The sequence below is a fragment of the Tribolium madens genome, unplaced genomic scaffold, assembly GCF_015345945.1.
Source record: "Tribolium madens isolate multiple individuals breed KSU strain unplaced genomic scaffold, Tmad_KSU_1.1 Scaffold_20;HRSCAF=117;Tcas5.2_LG4, whole genome shotgun sequence".
Classification (NCBI taxonomy): Eukaryota; Metazoa; Arthropoda; class Insecta; order Coleoptera; family Tenebrionidae; genus Tribolium; species Tribolium madens.
In genome coordinates, this window is record NW_025400985.1 from 10,165,047 (window position 1) to 10,184,958 (window position 19,912).

Consider the following 19,912-nt stretch of genomic DNA (forward strand, 5'->3'; position numbering starts at 1 on the left):
AACTACAAGGGGGCCTGAGTGGGCCATAGCCCACCAAAAATTGTGCTGCCCTACCCTTTGGCCCACCTGCTTCCAAACAAAAAAACTTTAAATTTTCTAAAAAAATAAAATTTATTACTGTTTATACAACTTTAACATAGTTTTTTTTTTACAAAAGTATCATTTCCTAAACCACATTTCACTAATACTGCTGGTTTTTGCTGGTTTATAAAACATGGTGCCTATTGTAATCCAATTTTATCATAACATATAGATTTTACTTAGCCCACCTTAAAAAACTTTGGGCCTATCGTGGCCCACCCAAATATGAAAGCCTAGTTCCTGCTTGTTTATTTCTGACCCACTTCCAGCATAAAATTCCATTTTGCTGATGATTTCTTTAAAGGTGTAATCAACAAAAATATTTTTTAATGTAATTAATTGCGCAATAATAAAACAATTACCCAATTTATGTTATTATTCTTGCTATCAATTGTCTGATTGCGATGATTTTTATAAACTATTATTCGCTTTCAAAATAAGGATCATCTATCTTGGCAAGACTTTGAGTATGCCATAAAATTTAAAAATCCTTAATTTAAGATAAATAATAAGATAAAGTATTCCACTTCTTTCATAGAAGAATGGGAGTATGTAGGACAAAATGTCTACTTCTTCGCTAGAAATTTCTCATAAAATTTAAAATTCTTTGTGTATTTCATAAGCGACAATATTTGCAGAAATTTGAAAATGTTTGAAATATTGGAAGGTATAAATCGCATGGCTACGCTACAATATCTCTCATAAAAAAGGTTATTTTTTGTAAATGGCAGGTGGGCAAAAATATTTTTGTCTTATGTAACAGTAGAAAAAGCAGAAAAATTGGCTCTTTACCCGATCGTGCTGACCTAACATATTTCCTATCTCGGTGGTAATATACTATTAAACGAGCTAGATGGATATATTATATTGATAACAACTAGGTATTTACTTATTAACCTAAATCGTTTCAATACATATTTTAGATGAATTTGAAATAACAATCTAAAAAATAATAATTTTGCTTATTACTTCATTTGGCAAACCTTGTATTACAAAAACTCCTATTTCAATAAGCTCATACCTATTGAAAAAAAATGTCTACCTCTACCCGACATTACCCTACCTAAATATGAGAATGGAAAATTATTTAAATATGTATTCCCAAATTCAAAAAATTCCATAATGCACGAATAAATTTATAGAAAAAATATTCGTCCGCAAACGTCACAAAAGTGACCTCTTTTATTACTAAATGTCACAAGTAAAAGTTTTACCTTTCAGACATGTAGTAAAAATACGCTTAAGCGTTTTACCAACCATTATTGACATTTGCCAATGTTGTTTCTTTCTCGTCTTTTTCGCTGCTTCAGTAATTCCAAATCAGCATTCAACATTTTGCAGTACTAACTGCACTAGTCTAACAAAATACCACAAAGATACGTAGTACAACTCTAACTATACGAGTATGGTCAAAAACTGTTTAATTAGGTACATCCAAATTCCATAATGCACAAATAAATCTAAAGGTATAAGAAACTATTTTTCATAAATATGGCTTTCCCCTCAAAAAAAACATTTTGAATATCTTTATTACTCTATTAATAAGCTTAAAACGTGAATTTAGGGAAAAAATAATTACGCTTTAGATACGATTGAAAACAATGTAATAATAATAACGTAACAAAATGAAATAAAATTATCTCAGCAAAAATTCTGATTGCATTAGATTTCAACTTAATGCAACATAATAGTGAATTTTGGAATATTTCATAATTTGTCTATCTTTAGGTAATGTTTGTCAAATATGGGTGTGTTATTTAATGTAGCTTTACATTCGACAAATTTATCGGCATGTTTGTTTTAAATTTACATTAAATATTAATAAGTATCGCAATCATGGTATAAAAGTTTGTAATTAGCATTAGAAATTAATGGTTCTTTGTTCGTGGTATGTGGTATTTTTATAGTATCGGTCTCTTTTATTAGCAAGTAGTCGAAGAGAAAGACTTGAAATGGTTGTTAATTTAAAGCAGTTTAAGAATAAAGAAAGTTATTTCGAATTTTGCAGACGAATTGCTTATGCATTAGGGAAAAGACAGTTGTCGAGGGAGTGGTTTAGGGTTGAAACTTTTAATTACGGAATGGGGATGAAACAATTTATTTGCTCACATTCGACGAACGACATTTATGAGTGGTTATTTATCGATTTTATTACCGGAATCGGATAAGAGCGTTTTATAATAACGACGTAAAAAATTATAACAATAAATGTAGGCAACCAGATATACGTTTCATTTTCTATGGTCATTTCACACGTACGCGAACGACATTTCTTATAAAAGTTGTAGCTGTCCTGGCACTTAGTTTATGCCCTCATCGAGGATGTTTTACATCAATGTCCTGCGGAATATTCGAGTCCGGGGTCCGCATATAGGGTCCTGCGACTTGGTGAGTAGGTCGTATATAACGGAGGGAGTCTTGGGGATAACCGTCCTCCTCCCTGAAACGTTCGAAATGACCAGTCGAGCAGCACCTTGCCATGATAGTCCCCATTGATATACGGCCGTAGCAGGTTATACATTCCATAAAACATATATTGAAATGTCAGTAGATGAGCGGCACATGTAACTGAATATGACTAAAATGGACGGCTCACAGGCAATCATAAATTTCCCGGACCTTGGCCGACAGCGGGCCCTTTCCGATAGATAAATTAATTTTAGATGACCGGCCATCCGAGCACTTAAAAAGTAATCATTTTTTCACAAAATTGACTTTCTTTTCCAAGCACAAATTTCAATGAATTTTTTCGAAACGTAAATAATGCAGCCTTTTTATTCTCATCTGGAGAAAATTATAGCGTTGCCTTTCGGGCGCGAAAATTGTTGTTACGCTATTTAAAACTAAATTTCTTCAAGAGTTCACTGACTGTAACGAATGTCATCTCTACATGGTGCTAACAACATTTCACAAAGATTTTCAACTTAGGGTTGCCCAACTTAAATCTACCATAAAAATATGAATCTTGAATAAAACATCCACTTACGAAGAAAACAAAATTATTTTTACAGCGTCATAGTGCTTACACTAAATGAGCCAAATTAAAGTTGCGATTCTTTAAAATAAACACCCTTATACTTGTTTCTAAAAAATAACATTGAGAAAGAATAAAGACAATAAGAATAAGAAACAATCTTTTAGAAACAAACCCCTTAATTAAAATCGTTTCACACAAAAATTAATACAAAGTATTAATTACACTACACCTTCTTAAGAGAAGAAAAAAAATTCGTAAATTTTTTGGTGTTTTTTTAAAAAGCTGTATTTTAATCGTAAAAGAATTTTGTAGGAAGTTTATTCCAGTTTTTGAAACTACCCTTATTACATTCTCTGTGCGGTCATTGGTTGCTGAGATATCGATGATCAAAGACAAAAGGATCCTTTTTGATTAAAAGTCAGATATCCTAGCGACAAATTGACATAATGAGAATATAAAAAAGCAAGTTGAAGTTGAATGAACAAGCTATCCGGCCCATGCATTCATTTAATTAAAACAAATCCCCAAGATTGTGGACTAAAAACAAACAAAAATTTCACTTTATTTCTTAGGATTGCGTGACAACCGTAGTTCAAAAAATTACCAAAGTATCTCCAAACTTAAAGCTTCAAAATGCCTTTCAAAAATCACCATAAAATTTAAGAAATTTTTTGTTCTCTTTATTTTCTGGAGTATTTTATAAATTCTTTTACATCACTTCTAAGTATTTTTTTCGAACTAAAGCTTTCTGAAACTTTTACAGATTTTGAGTCAGAGATTTAAATAAAATGTCTTCAAATTATATTTTGTTCATTCTTTTCTTTTTTAATTTTTTTTTGAAACTAATAAGGAAATCAAAATTATGCACTTTTGAATGCTAAACAAATTGATAATTTAACATCAAAGTGATAAATTTTGAAGTGAAAAAATTTCTAATCTTTTGAATTTATGGTCATTTTAAGTAACATTTTTTAGCTCTTCTTTATACATGAGAAAATAAGATTGATAGTAACATTTTAATAAATAATAAATAAAATTAGAGCTCTTCTCGTAACCCTTCAATTCTGTGAATTCTTCCGTAAATTTTTTATTCTCCTAGTTAACAATATTTTGATTAAGAAACAAATATTTCCGTAAATAAGCATTTTTTCTACAATAGAATGTGAAAATCTCGGTAAATATTAGTGGTACGAAAACAATAATAAGAATAATTTATTTGGAATAAAATGTAGCGTGCACCATTCAAAAAAATGTATGTCTAACTTATCTCATAGTTACGAGACACTCTTGTATAACCTCTTGTATAATTATTTTAAAAATGTAGTTTTTAGACAAGAGCACAACTTTTTCGAAAAGACTGAACATCTCTGTAAAACAACACTGACTAAATTGCCTAAAAGAAAATACATAAATAAAATAATTTAGAAACCAGAAATCACTCGTACTTTTCGTGTTTGATAAAAATTAATATCCAACAGTCAAAAATTTTGGAAAATGTAGGTTACATAAACAAAAATGTACAATTTCATTGTTAACAAATTTAATAAAAATTAATGGCGTCAACATTGTCGTACATTAAAAAATGCACAGTCATTTTAAAAAATAGTTTTGTTTAATGCCTGGTTCTTGTAATTATTCAAATTTAATTAACTTCGTATTACATAATTTTTGCAACGTAGGTATAATCTGTACAAGGTGACAACTCTTAAAAGTTAGATTATATTCAAATTGTTTTAAACATAGAAAGACGAACATATAAAACGTCACCTTTTAGTTTTATTGATAAAATTTTATTGATAAACTACGATAATAAATAATAAATGATGTAAAAGGTATGAAATTCGTATTATCACTAGTTCTAATGGAGTTTACTTAGGATTAGAATAACATGAATTTGAAGTTTGTAAATTACAGAAAAAATTAAACGATCGTTGCTTAATACAGATTAATCCCTGAAAAGACTGTCAAGATAAAATAATCTAATTATGTATTATTATTAATAATGATTTTCTTATGTATGGCGTATTACGCAAAGGCGTAGATGATCCGGCGCCGCCGGTGTCCCTTTAAAGGCCTTAAAGTGGGGTGGTAAAACAGTCAATCTTTATCGAATTCTCACGTCTGGCGTGGTCCATTTGTCCCTCCGTTTCAGATTGCCCTTCTTGTTCGCATAGTCCAACCCCCGCAGCAGGCGACTTTCTCTTATTTAAATCGAATTATACTCAAGTTGAAAGGTGCTTCATTTTCTCTCCAAAAAAGTAAGCCAATACTTCGAACAACGTCCAATTTCGTTTTGTATAATTAAATGAAGAAACGACCAAATTCAAATTTATTGTTATCGAGTTGAAAGGACGACGAGACATGGTCATGCAATTCCACTAATCGTCATGGATGATACTTAATTTAGCTAGTGTAACTAATTTTTTTAATTATTATGCTATATATCTGGAAGTAGATACAGTTAAAATTTGCAATTTCACTCTTCTGTGTGTGGTAATTTCGAGATTATTACCGGAATTGGGTAATTAGAGGCACATACGATGCAAATTGGTCCGGGAGAAATCGTGACGGGAGCAACATGTGACAGTAACGAGAAGGGGTGAGTCAGCAAATTTGGGGCTTTTCGTAATAATCTGTCAATGGGGTATGTTTCGAAAATCAATGATGTTCGGAAATTGAGTGTCTCCCCAAAATCGGCGGATTTAATAGACAGCGATTGGTGTTTTTGTCATGAAAATCGTAATATACTCACTTGGCGAGAGGCCCAGTCTGGTCTGGAGCGCGACTTTGGACTCCTCGCTCGAAGGTACTTGCATTTCCTGCCGCCAAGTCATTTCAGGATCGTTCAGCCATAATTTACCTGAAAACAAGAAATTTTTTCAGCAAAATGCGATCGATATATGGAAGTGCGCATTGCTGATTTCAAGGTAAACAGACGAGGAAATCCTATGCTGATTCTCGACCGGGGGAGTTAAAGAGGGGGCGGTAGTAGCGCTAACTAGGGTCGCACTAATCAATAACCCCCCTTGCGCCCCCACCGTCTCTCCGGAACACACAGCTTCCACTCCGGATCAGCCACAACAACTGGCCAAACGATTCAGGTCTTCAACCTTTGCACTTTCGCACTAATAAAAGTACTGAATAAACATTTTTCCGTGAATGTTCGTTTCAAATTTTTCTATAACCCAAGGTTAAATATGATCTTGTTTTTACTAGTAGACACAAACTTAATCGGTTCAAAGAAACATTCAACGCGGTAGCAAGTTGATTATTATTTTTGGTAATGATACCTTTGGAGTATTTACGTTTTTTTTTTCATCTTGTGAGAGGCTGTTTCACAGGGATTTGGACGTTTTTATGTGTGACCGCTTCGCCAGTTTGATTGCCGGAAAAGAAATTATTAAACTTTCCGTGTCGAACATGAATATTATATTTTAGACTTATCCTCCTGCAATTAAACATTTTTTCGACATTTTACAACCGATAGAATTATAAAATGCAAACATGAAAGCTTCACTAAGCCGAAAAAAGCATCATTACGACTCGCGAGGATTCTAATTTTCCTAATGCAAGTCGAGGTAATTGCAAAATTTCTACAAACACAAGAAGTTCAAAAGCTTCTACTGACTGTTTTGAAAATATGTATAATTAAGCTCGCCGTACGTGTACTTTACTTGGCTTTATAGAGTTCATCTAAATTTTTTATTACTAAATTGAGGAAGAGTAGTGATCGCCACTTTATGAATTCACAAAAAGGCCATAAAATTACGGTTTTAATGCAAAACCGAAATTGGTACAAAATTACAGTTTTGTAGTCGTGTAACTGCCGATAATTACAACAACACGTGCTATCAACGTCTTAATGACTATTACAACTTTTCCCAAAATTAAAATGTAAAAAATTTGTCAAAAACAACCCAGTCTTTAAATATGGTAAAAAGACAAAAATAATATTTCTGACAGCTCATGTTTTTTACACCTAAAAGCTCAAATATAGTAAAAATTTATTAGTAACTTCCTTAGGAAATGTCTTTTCTAAAGCTAAAAGATTTTAAATCTAAACGAAACGAAAATTGGTTTCAAAGTTTTTGAAATTAAAAATAAATAATTCCAAACCTTGAAAGTCTGTAAAAACCGACATATATTTAAGTTTCCTGAAAGTATCGTCGCTTTTTGTGCTGAATTTTTGAACCTACTAATTTACAGGTATGTAAGGTAATGGACGTTTTCCACTTAATAAACGCACTTATGAAAGAATCCCGTTCTGCTTATTTGATAAATGATGGAATATGCAGTAGATAAGTGGTACCAATGTCCACGTCCAGCAGTGGTCGATTCCATTTCAGTCTCTTTAATCTCTTATTTCCTGAAAGTTGGTAGTGGAAGATTCAACATCCACTGGCTATGTGATTTAGGAGAGATAAAACCGAGTTAAATAAAAGTGAAATAGGGGTATTTTAGTTTGGCGCGGGTTAGTGCAGGGGTGGTCTATTCTTTTGAAGATTCACAATTTGATTCGAGGGGTCTAAGTAAATTGCGGCCTGCTTTTCTCAGACGCTTTCATGGCGGTACAGCGGATGGACACCACCAACACAAATCAGGGAATAGAACGAGAGAACATTCACATATATAAGAAGACACCGCGAGGCGAGGGAACTGTTTGTCTTTGCGCCTCAATGCCCTCCGCTGATCTCTAGACGAGTTACACATGTAAAGTGCGGCCAATGGGGAGGTACACACGAGAATCAAACACATATAGTCATTGCAAGCGTTATTTAGAACACATTTTCAATTCAGATACTAAGTAATAGAGTTTTGGACCATCAGCGGCACTAAAAGTAACACACAACGCCATAAACTAGCACAATGTAACAAGTTTCGAAGTATAGAAAACGAGGTAATTACAGGGTTTATCGAGTATTCCCAATCTTAGTCTTTGCTCTAGTCCGACTGATGGCGAAAACAAAATATAACAGTCTACTCATTTAACAAGTTTCAAAATAGCTTCTTCTGAAAAAGTTAGTTTGTTTTACCAAACGTCAAAATAGTGGCCAATTAATTATATTTGATTGAAATTAATTGCTCCGTAGAACGGGCCCTCTTTTATGAAAAAAAGTATTTGTATTTTGCATTCGACTATTTACCCTAACCGATTTTAATTTTTTAAATTCAATTTTTTACACTTTTCTTTTTTCACTTTATCTATTACAAACTTACAAAAAACCTCTAGTCTCGTATACCTATAGAATAAACAAGCATTTCCACAAGTTTTTCTACCGTGGTCCAGTATTTTTTTTAAAATTTAATATAAAAAACATCTTAGTAGTTAAGGTGCTAATTTTAATTGTTGAAAATAGGATAATTTAAAATCAGGTTATTTATATTACATAGACTTTATTAATCTCAATAAATTGCACATTTAAATATAATTCTAAATAATTTCTACATCTATATTTTTTTTTATTTCTTCTAAGGACCAGCTTTTGTACTGAGCCGCTGTCAAAAAAATCGAGATGGGCCGTTCAAAAATAGTACAAAATAAATCTTAAAAAAACCTGTATTAAACACTTACTGGTTAGCCGGTAATTATAAGATTTTTGAAAACCAAATCCTCAGTCTACCTAATAAAACTTCTCATTTTTGCAATAACTCATACTATTTATAGTTACAATATTGCTCATAAAACTAATCTATAAAATCAAAAACCAAAAATATAACTTTATAATCCACTGTAATTTCAGTAGGTATTCTGTTTAACATAAATGCAAATTTTTATTTGAAAACTCCTTGCTTAAAAAGTCCTAATAAAATAAAAAAAATTGTGTGCTCAGTTATAAAGATTTGCGAAACAGTTATGTTTGTTAGAAGAACCTAAAATAGAGTTTCTCCGGACGGATCGTTGCTGTTTTTGAATTATATGAGTCCGCAAAACTTTTTAAGTACGTGTTACAAACAACATTTTTTGTTAAAGTACCAAAAACACATTCAAATCTCTGAATACGTATGATTAATTTCTTAAAAATAGTGGTTAAAAGTAATAAACAGTACGCACCTAAAATAACTACTTTACGTGTTCAGTCTGAAAAAAACTCATTTTAGAGACTTAAATGAGTTCCTAAAACAGCTATTTTTGAAAGCAAAAAAGTACTTTTGAAAATTGTTTTTGATTTGCTAACTGTATGATGCAATTTTTAATACCGCGTAAGCTTATTTCGAAATGAAATTTTAAGATATTTGTGTTTTAATAATACACTATAATAATGTATGAGTATGTATTAATGTTATTTTGTTCCAAAAATACACAATTTTGAAAACTAAATAAAGCTGTGAAAGTTTCAGATAAATAAAAAGTCCTTATATACGTAACTACGTTTTTCCTCTCCCTCAAAACTAATTTTTCCGCTCTTTCTTTTGTAAAGTAGCTGAGAAAGTGGTTAACACCCTTGAAACAATTATTTAATAAAATATAAATTTGGATTTATTGTACCTACTCTACTAAATATCATAATTAGAATTATTAATTTGATTAGGTAATAGTAAACACAGCAATATGCTGGACGTTTCATCCCTGTTCAAAACAGTTGAGGGGTTTTGCCCCAAAATGTGAGATTCCGGATGATCTATGCGTATTAAGCGAAAAAGTTGAGGACATCTGATATTTCCGTAAATAATGAAAATGGATTAGAATGAAGATGGCAATGAGAAATAAAGAACTGCAAATATCCAAGTGATGAAATGTTTATCCTTTCTTTATTTCTTTCATCACCAAAAATAAACCAACTGCTAGTTCCTAAGTAATTATTTTACGAGCGCATAAAATTTTTCTAAGCATCAATACTCGAAAGCAACATGTCGCGCGTTCCACCCCTTTTGCCGTTTATTTCCGCGTGCAGCTAATAGCTAAATTACGTCTTTAATAATTTCAAATCGGCTCGTTGATGCGAGTTAACCGTTTTAAAACGACGTTATAATGTCTGTAATTGTGAGTCAAATGAAAGCGCAAGGGATCGTTCCGCCATTCCTGTTTTTTAAACGTATGCAGATGTAAAGGGGTAGTTTACATAGCGCAAGCGTATCCCGCCCATATCTCTATCGATATTATGTAAAAGTCGGACGCGTGCGCGACCTAACGCGTTTTACATGTACATTTTTATGAGCATCCCTTTCATTTCACACCCGATATAAGATTTCAACCCTTGTGAAAGGGTACCCAATGGCAACGCGTGCTTAACTGGTGCCTTCCTGGTTTTTTCTACGACATTCGATCATCTCGTTTACTTTTCTTATTTGTCAATTTTTTTTGTTAAGCTTCCGGCTCATAAAAGCTCCAAGCTTTATTATCATAGCGAAAATATAATTTAGGGCCGTCTTTTTGTTATTCTAATTCGATAATTTGTTAATTAAGGTACCTGCTGTGTTAATTGCTCTCGGCAGCGTTGATTAACATATTGTTAATAAAGAAGGAAGCGACGGGTAAAAAAACAATATAACTTTCGAGCCACAGTGCGATTGGACACATGCCGTTACAAAAGTGTTATTTACCATTTTTTACAATTTGAAAGCATGTGGTTCTATTGTGCACACACGCCTGTGTTGTATATACCTGGGGTTGCAACCCTTAATGGCGAATATAACCCTCTAACTGCCTCCACTCTCCGCTTTTGCACATCAGCTGTGCTGAATAAACACATACACTGGGTACAGATTTGTGACGGATCAGATTTTTTATTTCCTTCAGGCCTTTCTTTAAGAAACCTGAAATAATATTTTTTATATATTGTCATGATGATGCCCTGTCGTCTTAGAGAATTCAATCCGTAACATTGGGGTTAGAACTTGATAAAAAAATTTCTTAAATTCACCAAATTAAATACGTTGGGTGCTTTGAAAAGGGACCTGTTCCTTGGAAGGGTACAAAGGGCCTCCGCAACGTTCCTCTATGATAAATGTTTTAAGCGTGCACAGCTCGTGTTGTAAAGTAGCAGATTTTTATGTTTGCTTTTGTATGAGGCGAACCCTTTTTTAAATCGCGTGTTCAAATATCGGAGGTTGCAGCTTTTGTTCGAGTGGTACTATTGGATCGTCGTAAACCAATACCACGCCGTTTTGCATAATTTTCATGGATAAACGGTTCGATTTTAAAATGGACGGACTTTCTATTCACGCACTCAAAAAAACGAAAAGTTATGGATTCTGAGTTATTCATGAATTCAAGATAGGATTGATTTAAATTACCAGCTATGGCAGTAAATGTCTAACAGTAGCATTGATTTGCTTTAATTTATTGAAGAAAACGAGATTTTTAACATTCATCAGTCTAGTTGGATTACGTTCTTGCAAATAAGCTAATAATTCATTTCAAATGCAAAAATATCGTTACGAAATCGGGTGAGTTACTCCGTGTCTTTTTTAGAATATTCCCACGTCCTTTACCCAAATAAAAGACAATTTAAAATTCATACAAACCCTACAAAAAAGCGGCTCTCACCCCATTTTTTAGATGAATAAAATTGACAAGTAGGTAAAATCGCAATAGACTTGAATAAAGGAGCACTTTACCCTAAAAAACGTATATATTGGGGGAAATCTGATGATTTGACCCAAATCCTTCTTTATAAAAAACGACGTTTTTTACAAATCTGCAACGGAATTTCTCAAGGGTTCCTAAAAGGTTGAGTTTCACATTAAACCTTTAAAATTTCTCATATTCGCTCGTTTGTTTAAAACCGTGCTTTTAGGGGAAACCAAATATTGGAGACCGTTACAAAAAAAGGTGATTTTTTAACGAACTCTTTCTTTATGGAAGCTACTAGAAAAGTCGTTAAAATTTCGCGTTTACTGAGGTTGGGGCAAAAAGTCGTTACCCACTTTATTAGATCTTGAAATGTAACGAACTTTTGACACCAAAAAACCGTTGATTTTTTTACGTTAGAGAAGCTCAAATTAGCAAAGCTCATGTGGGTTTCTTCAACACCCCATTCTATTGAGTTACCGGCATTTTTCAATTCGCAGGTTAAGAAAAAGTCAACGGCTTTCGCGGCTGTTCAAACGGTTTTTAGTTATAGTTAACATATCATAAAAAAATCTTGCTAAGCTGACAAAGAGTGATATAATTAAAAATAAAAACAACTTTAGTGGCATAAATCTCAACATCCTTTTTGTTATTTTGAACAAAAGAGTCATTTTCCGCCGATTGATCGAAACTTTTTTGACGGATTATTTTCATTATCGTCAAGTGCCACTTTAGTTCCCGTCAAATAAACACATTTGACAAACACTAAAACACCACTTTTATTGCTTAGAGTGGAATTTTCACATGGGGACATGATTAATAAAACTGGCATTTTTACTATCTGCCAATTAACAATAAAATTTCGCTTTTAATCACTTATAAAAAAAATGTAGTTAAAGTCTTACACAAAAAAAAAACAGATTTGGCTGGTTATTTAAATAGAGAAATTGAGAATCAACAATTTAATAAAATGAAAAATTATATTCTTTGATACATATTTAGTAGAAGAGTAATTTCCGTATTTCCGTTTCTTTCTTCTTAGGTTTTGTTATTGTGCACCGACTAGCAAATTTTCTTTTGTAGAAATTTGGCTGTGATGAATAATTTCTAATCGAGATTAGATATTTTAAGCAAGTATTACCTCGTTTAATTGATGGTTAATTAAGATGTGTGTCCATCACTTTAATGGAGATAGAGATTTTATCGAAAATCTACCGTAACGAAAACCGTGAAAAGCTTTGAGTAAACAGTCCATATAAAAATATTCAACAGCCGGACCTCCAGAAGCGGCTAAATACCAAGACTTGAACACCTACTGATAGCTCATTTGCATAATTCGCGACGTAAATCTTGTCATAACGAGCTTTACACTTTTTGTGTTTGTTTCGTAGTAAAATTAATTTTTGGGTAAACCAAAATGGTTATTATAAACCATGCGTGTTAACTTGAAAATTCCAATTTAGATTAGGAATCTTTCTTTAGCATTGCACTAATTATACACGACTGTCAAAATATGAAAAATGACTATGAGATAATTTGAGGAAAGTGGCCATTAACTAAGTGGCATTTTATCGGAGAAAACGTCTAGTCCTATGTTAAAAATTTTAATACCCCCGAAATTCTTATAAAACACGTCCGGTCGATGCTAAAACAGGTACGTTCCGAGATAAAGATGATTGACATGTTAATAGAATTGAGAAAAAGGTACCGAATTATGAAATTTATAGAGCGACCCTTTAGAAGAGCCACAAAGCCCACCTTAAGTAATTAACGAAATTGGGGTTATGGGTATTATGTTATTGGTTGTGTGTTGGATGCAGCAAGTGCAGTGAAAAGTCCCGAACCGAGTGAGGATATAAACCAGAGCGTTAATGGTTGCCGACCGCATTAACCTTCTTAGGTCGAACGAAAACCGACGTCGATAGTACCTTGATTTAAGCGAACGTCCATTATAAGTCGAGGAAGGGTGGAGGGTGGCCCAAGCCCGCTAACTACCCGCAGAAATAGAACTAGTAATTGAATTGTCTTGTTGGCAAGCTTGCTCCGTACAAGTGCTTCGGATAGAGCGAGAAACACGCCTACGATTTAACTGCTCGACCCCCAACTCATAGAAGTTGGTAATTGAATTTTACCCCTAGATATATATTTGCACCACGATAAATTCCATTTCAATACGGCCAATCTGGCCGCTCTGTCTCTCCAAGCAAATTGTGGCCGAAATTTCCTATCACACGATCTTATTTTTGTTTCATGCGGTAAAAAACGTAACATAATCCCAATTCCATGACAAATGCTCTGGGTCAAATAGGTGACGGGGTTTCTATTATCGTGGAATGGATATTCATTTCCCATATAAATGTAATCATTGATTCGAGTCCTGCGAGCTTTTTTACTATGGGGAGATCGTATCTTTCCTCTTGTATAAGGTTTTCAAATGATTGGCTGGTTAGAGACTCGATAATGCTCTTCCTAGTATTGGTCCGCAATCCACTGAATTCCATTTCATTTTCAAATTGAAATTTCAAAATTCTTTGTGATGCCACATACAGGAGCTTGAATTGCCAACGCAACGACGAGAATTGCCTTCGTTCGATCCCTTTACAAACCGGAATCGCTGAATCTATTTTAATTTTATTTCCACTAATAAACGAAAGCTATTTCCACAAGATGGGGCAATATCGGTAATTACCCCAAAACACAATTTTTCCTCTTCCACGACCAAATCAAAAATATTTAATAACACCACATGAAAGAAATGCTTATTCGCCTTCTTTATGTGCAATAAAATGCAAACAGAAATGAGCATCCTTGCCCAAAAGCATAAAAATCAAATTTACAAAATCCTAATATTCAGTTCTCTGATACGAGTTTGTTATCCAATAGCAAAGCAGTTTTTCCTTTGTTAGATTATCGGAGCGGATTTTATTTCACATTGGTGATTAGCTGGTATGTGAAACAGTCAATCAAAGAAGATTTTTAATAAACTGATCTAATTACTAACAAGAAAACAATAAAAAGTCACATTAGTATCAGATTCTTCAAGAAATAATTTCCTTATTCATTTGTGTCCAATTTCAAAATTTTATTACAAACAAAAATTAAACTATGAATGTATGCATACGTCCTATGTCAGGTTAAAACTAAGTTCTCTATGAACGTGAATCACAAAAAAATTATAAAAAACAATGTGAAAACTAACATAGTTGAAAAAATTGCCAAAAAAAGAGTTGTTTTGAGAATTAAATTTTATTTCGTTTTTGAATTATGCGATTTTTTTTTCACAATGGTAACTTATATAAAAATTTATTGCGATAAAAATGAAATAAAATGTAAATAGTTTAATCCTTTGACCACAGCCTTTGTAAAAAATGAGTTGTTATATAAAAAAAAATAAAAATTTTGCAAAACTCAAACAAAAAAAAATCGAAAAATTTTACGTTACATTTTTATAGAACTTTATCATTCATTAAAAATACATAGTTTATGATAAAAACATTTGGTTCCTTACTTTCTGTTCACCTAGTATAATAACATAGAAATCTAAAATAAGTATTTTCCAAATATTTTCCAAAGACCAATCGACTATTGTATTAAATTAACAATATTAATCAATTTTCTAAGATAATTTAATATCACATCACATAACAAGCTACAAAACTTCAAGTGTTACATTTCACTCAAAGTCTGTGAACCAACGTTTTCCTGAAAATGCATTTTAAACAAGAGCAGTAAAGTACTTTTACATTCGTTTTCCCATCGAATGAAATTAAAAATTATATTTATTATCTAGCATAAATCAGCAGGCAATAAAAAATTCCTGCACAATAAATTACATGTCGATTGTGTAGAAGAGACAGCTTTATTCAGTCTAATTAAATGCCAGTTTTTCAGTGCGATTTCATGACTGTAAAGTTATGTTCAGTTACATATTGCGCAGGATGTTTTCAAATGCCATCATATATTTCTGCAATAAAAATACTTCAAACATCCAAATACGGTAAAAGGACCTGCTAGAACCGCCTTAATTAACTTTGAAGTGCATTTAACCTGACATTCTGTTCGCACAATTAAGTGTAAATCTGGATGCTGCATTTTTCCTAGTGCACACTCCATTAATTAAAAGCTCCGTATACGATGGTTATCTTTATTTTTACGGTGTGTTTAAAAAACAACACGGCCGTTAAAAGTGTAAAATCTGAATTGAGTCTTCGTGTGCGAAATGCTAATAAAACTGCAAGCGCGCAAACACAACAAAGTTTTGATTTTTTTTATGAAGATGCACGTAATTATATGTTGTTCGATTCAAGGAATGGTTTGAATATTCATATCGTCGGGATTTCGTGTGCGATTGTAGCCGACTCGTCTTAATTAACCCATGGGTAATTTTTCGAATTTCAGCGTTCGGTGTTTAGGCACTTCAAAGAGGCTTGCCATCAATTAAAAGTACAAGATAGTGGCTTGTACCTGCTGATATACAAGTCAGCTCACTGAACTAATGATTAGAGCACCCCCTACGGAGAACACTGTGCCGGCCCGTAATAAAATCATCTTCAGATATAAATATTAGTTTACGATTATAAATACATGTGTTTTATCACGATCGCGGTTCAGTTTTCAGCAAAGACGGATGCCGCCGCTCCTGAAAAGCTTCGAGACTTGAAAAATCACCGTTGCGATTTATTCGTGGCAATAATAAGTCGAATTAGTTATGCATATTGTGATATAAAAGGATGATTTGCATGGGCAAAACACCATAACGGTTTGTGCTTATTACCAACTCAATTATTCATCATCAGAATGCTATTTCTATTTAAATTATTTCATTAATTATGATTATGCTGCTTAAGGATAAATATGAATTTCACAAGCTCGGGGATTATTTCATATGCAGAACAAAAACTTTCATTTTTGATTAATCGAATTCAAATATTCTGAAGAAAACGCGAACCACTTTCGAATTCTAATCCTAATTAGAATATCCATGCAGCGAGAGAAAAATATTGTGTGAATCCCACTTTACGACCTGAGAAATGCACCAAACGGTAAATTATGACGTCAATAAACTAAATACAATAGAATTTTTCTGTGTCAACCACGTGAACCATATTTGACTGCATAATGAAACTCACACCAAAACCAAGTTCAAACTTAAAAAACTACAGAAAAGTATATAAAAAAAAACCCTGAAAACGTAAATATTTAAAGAAATCAACTACGAGTATGTTTAGTTTTTAAAGACAAAACTTGATTTAAAATAACACACTAGTTACATAATTCCTCGTTCTGTTAAGTTTTAGGGAAATAAGTTTGATTAAGTAATAAAAACTTAACATATTTTGGCTTTGCTTTTGAGTACGTTTGTTTCCTTGATGACAATTGTTTTAAAAAGTTTACTATTATAACATCGGCCTAAAAGTAAGTACAAACGTAAAAGTAAGTACAAACGTAAAACAGTAGAACTGTTTAAAAAAAATTGTCAGTAGGTAAGATTTGATTCTGATAATGATACCGTAATAGCTCAGTTACCGGATTCAAAATAGAGCCGAAAGGCACAATTTACACAACAGTATAAAATAAACGTAAGCATAAATAATTCTCTAATGTTGTTTGTAAGTGAAATAAAAAAAATAAGTATTTCAAAAAATTTCTACTATTTTATATACAAAGAGTGTAACGAAGTGATGAGGACAAAAAAATAATAAAGTGATTTAACACAACTTTTCTCTATACCTAATTACACCGTTTAAAAGTTAGAGGGCGCCAAAGTTTAAAATACTTTAAGTAATAATTTTATAATAGAGTAGTCGGTTTTTAATAAAATTTGTTACAGGCAATTGGATGTCAGAGCTACATCTTTTGGTGCTATTTTTTTATTTTGTTATTATTGTAAAGTAGGTACTTACCTTTTAACAACTTTTCACATTTTTTGTTTTTTTTTTTTGTTACACATAATCCCAGTGACATACCTAATTCTTTTTTATTTGAAACAATTGTTAAACAATTTTTGTATTTTATACATTTTTTTTTTGTTTCGGCCTATTAGACGTTGGCCATTTATTATCATTGTTTTCAAAATTGTATTAAAAAAGGTTTAGTTTTAGTGTTAGTTAACAATAATGTACTTAATTAGGTAATATTAATTTAAACAAAAAAAAAAATTCATTGGTGTCCTCTAACTTTTAAACATGAAACTTTGTATAGAGATAAGTTGAGTTGAATCGCTTTATTTTGACCTGAGCGAATTTCAAGTTACTCTTTGTGTTTTCGTTACACTCTGTATACACAAAAATTCTTCTTAACAACGTTAGAATAAAATAAATTATCAACCAGAAGCATCATAACCGGAAGCTTTTACATTTCTAAAATCGAATCAACATCCTTCTTGTGTTTGGTATTTGACGAAAGAAATGAAAACTTTCGTCGAAAATGCGAGCAATTTTTTATTAAAATAATGCCGTTAAAAACGTTTCCTCTTTGCAATCACGCTACATAAAATCGAATTTAGTGGTCTTCATCTACATTCTTCCTTTCTCTTAACCTGGCTAATGACATCATCTCGGGTGAAGCCGTCGATTTGCATAAAAATGCACAAGGAATTTCGTAAGTACGAAAATGTGTTGATCCAACAAGTTAATTTGTTGTGTGAGGTGTTGACGTTTGATTTTTTCGGTGTTTAATAAATTGTGAGATTGCGCGCATCTAACAAGTCGTCTAGCACTTCGATATTTCATTTGAACCGTAAGTTAAAGTAACTAAATTACTAAAGCATGATTAAATAGTGGACTTTGATAAATATTGCTCTCATTTTATAGCCCGCAGACACGATACTTGGCGAAAAGAATGCGAGAATGCAGATTTAAAATTTATATGCTTGATCTTTTCGTATGGATCGCTCTACACGTTATACGGCATCATTTCTTGATATACTGCAAATTACATATTTTTGTAATATCGGTTTATGTAAAATGTTGAATCGATGTTATAAATCACGGCGTTTTGCCCTAATGGATTCCTCGGAAAATATTCGATTAATTATTTGACGGCGGAGTTTATAATCAATAAACGTCATATTCGAGATTGCTAATAAGAGAAAAAGCAATGGGAAATTGGGAACTCATCGGCTAGTCAAATTAATTAATTAATTTAGTCGATGGGAGCGCTCAAATCTAAGCCGTAAACGCGCGATCATAAGGCACGCCGAGAAACCTCTAAGTCGGACTGACTTAAGAACCAATTTGTTATTAATACAGAGTCGGTATTCACAAAGAGATCGAAAAAGAACCAATTGATTAATCATATTGCATGCTTGCGAGTAGTATTCGAATCCGAATCGTTGTACTCTAACACACAACAATTAGCATAGCCGCGCACAAAAACCCACCTCGGTTGTACCATCGCGATCTTATCGCCATTACACACTTAAAAAACGAATTAATCGTTTCCAGAAACCGATCCGCCATGCTACAAAGCACTTATCATAAGTACCATTGGTTTCGTATGCTTCCAATTCTTCAACAAACGTGTCATTACGAAAAATACAAGCTACATTTTGCAGATGTCCAAAGTGGGTGGTGTTCGTATTCATTGTCCAGCTACTATACCGACCAATAGTCCGTTTCGTAATTAGGCCTTTTGCTAAATCGTGAGGCTTTTCTCCAATAAGGCAAATTTTTAATACACCCAAAAGAACAAAATCGAATCTTACTCCACCTGTTCCTGGAAGCTATGACGGCTTTTTAATATTAAACCCAAAATAATTATACGTGATTACCAATACTTCAATTATTAAATTGTTGACCATTTTTTAATTACATTTTAATAAAAAAAATCGACTAGATAAAAATAAGTGATAATAAAATCGAAACTTGAAATTACAGCTTGCTTACATACTGAAAACAACGCATTTTTTTATACAGGGTGTCAGAACTCGCGCTCCAGAGAAAAATTGTAAGTAAGATGAGACACCAGAAACATAAAAAAATGTTAATAAGTTTTCACATTTATTTCTGACATGTGACATTTTTTATGTCTATTTAATGATACTGATAATCTTGTAAAATATAAGTTTTTTTTTATATAATTATTTAGCAAAGGTACAAAAATTTGGCCAATAAAAGCCACAAATGGCACAAATAACATCAAACAGAGTTAAGATTTTATAATAGAGCTTCCTTCTTTTTTCCTCTTCTAATAGCCTGTAGCAAAAACATTGAAAAATTATTTTTCCAATAGAAATAGATAAATAGAGTCAAAGTGCAAAATTTAAACTCTCATAACTTCAAAATTTTTATAGATAGAATTTTTTTAACATGTTCCTGGTATCTTACCTTACATGACATTAT

At 32.4% G+C, this 19,912-nt stretch overlaps 1 protein-coding gene across 1 annotated transcript in view; it reads right to left on the reverse strand.

The window, feature by feature from the left end:
• Positions 1-19,912, reverse strand: part of LOC123006019 (POU domain protein 2-like) — a 47,993-nt gene that overhangs the window by 16,356 nt on the left and 11,725 nt on the right. Inside the window, exon 3 of the mRNA XM_044400155.1 lies at positions 5,811-5,918. Within this exon, the coding sequence (XP_044256090.1) occupies positions 5,811-5,918 (108 nt within the window). The remainder of the gene's footprint in view (positions 1-5,810; positions 5,919-19,912) is intronic.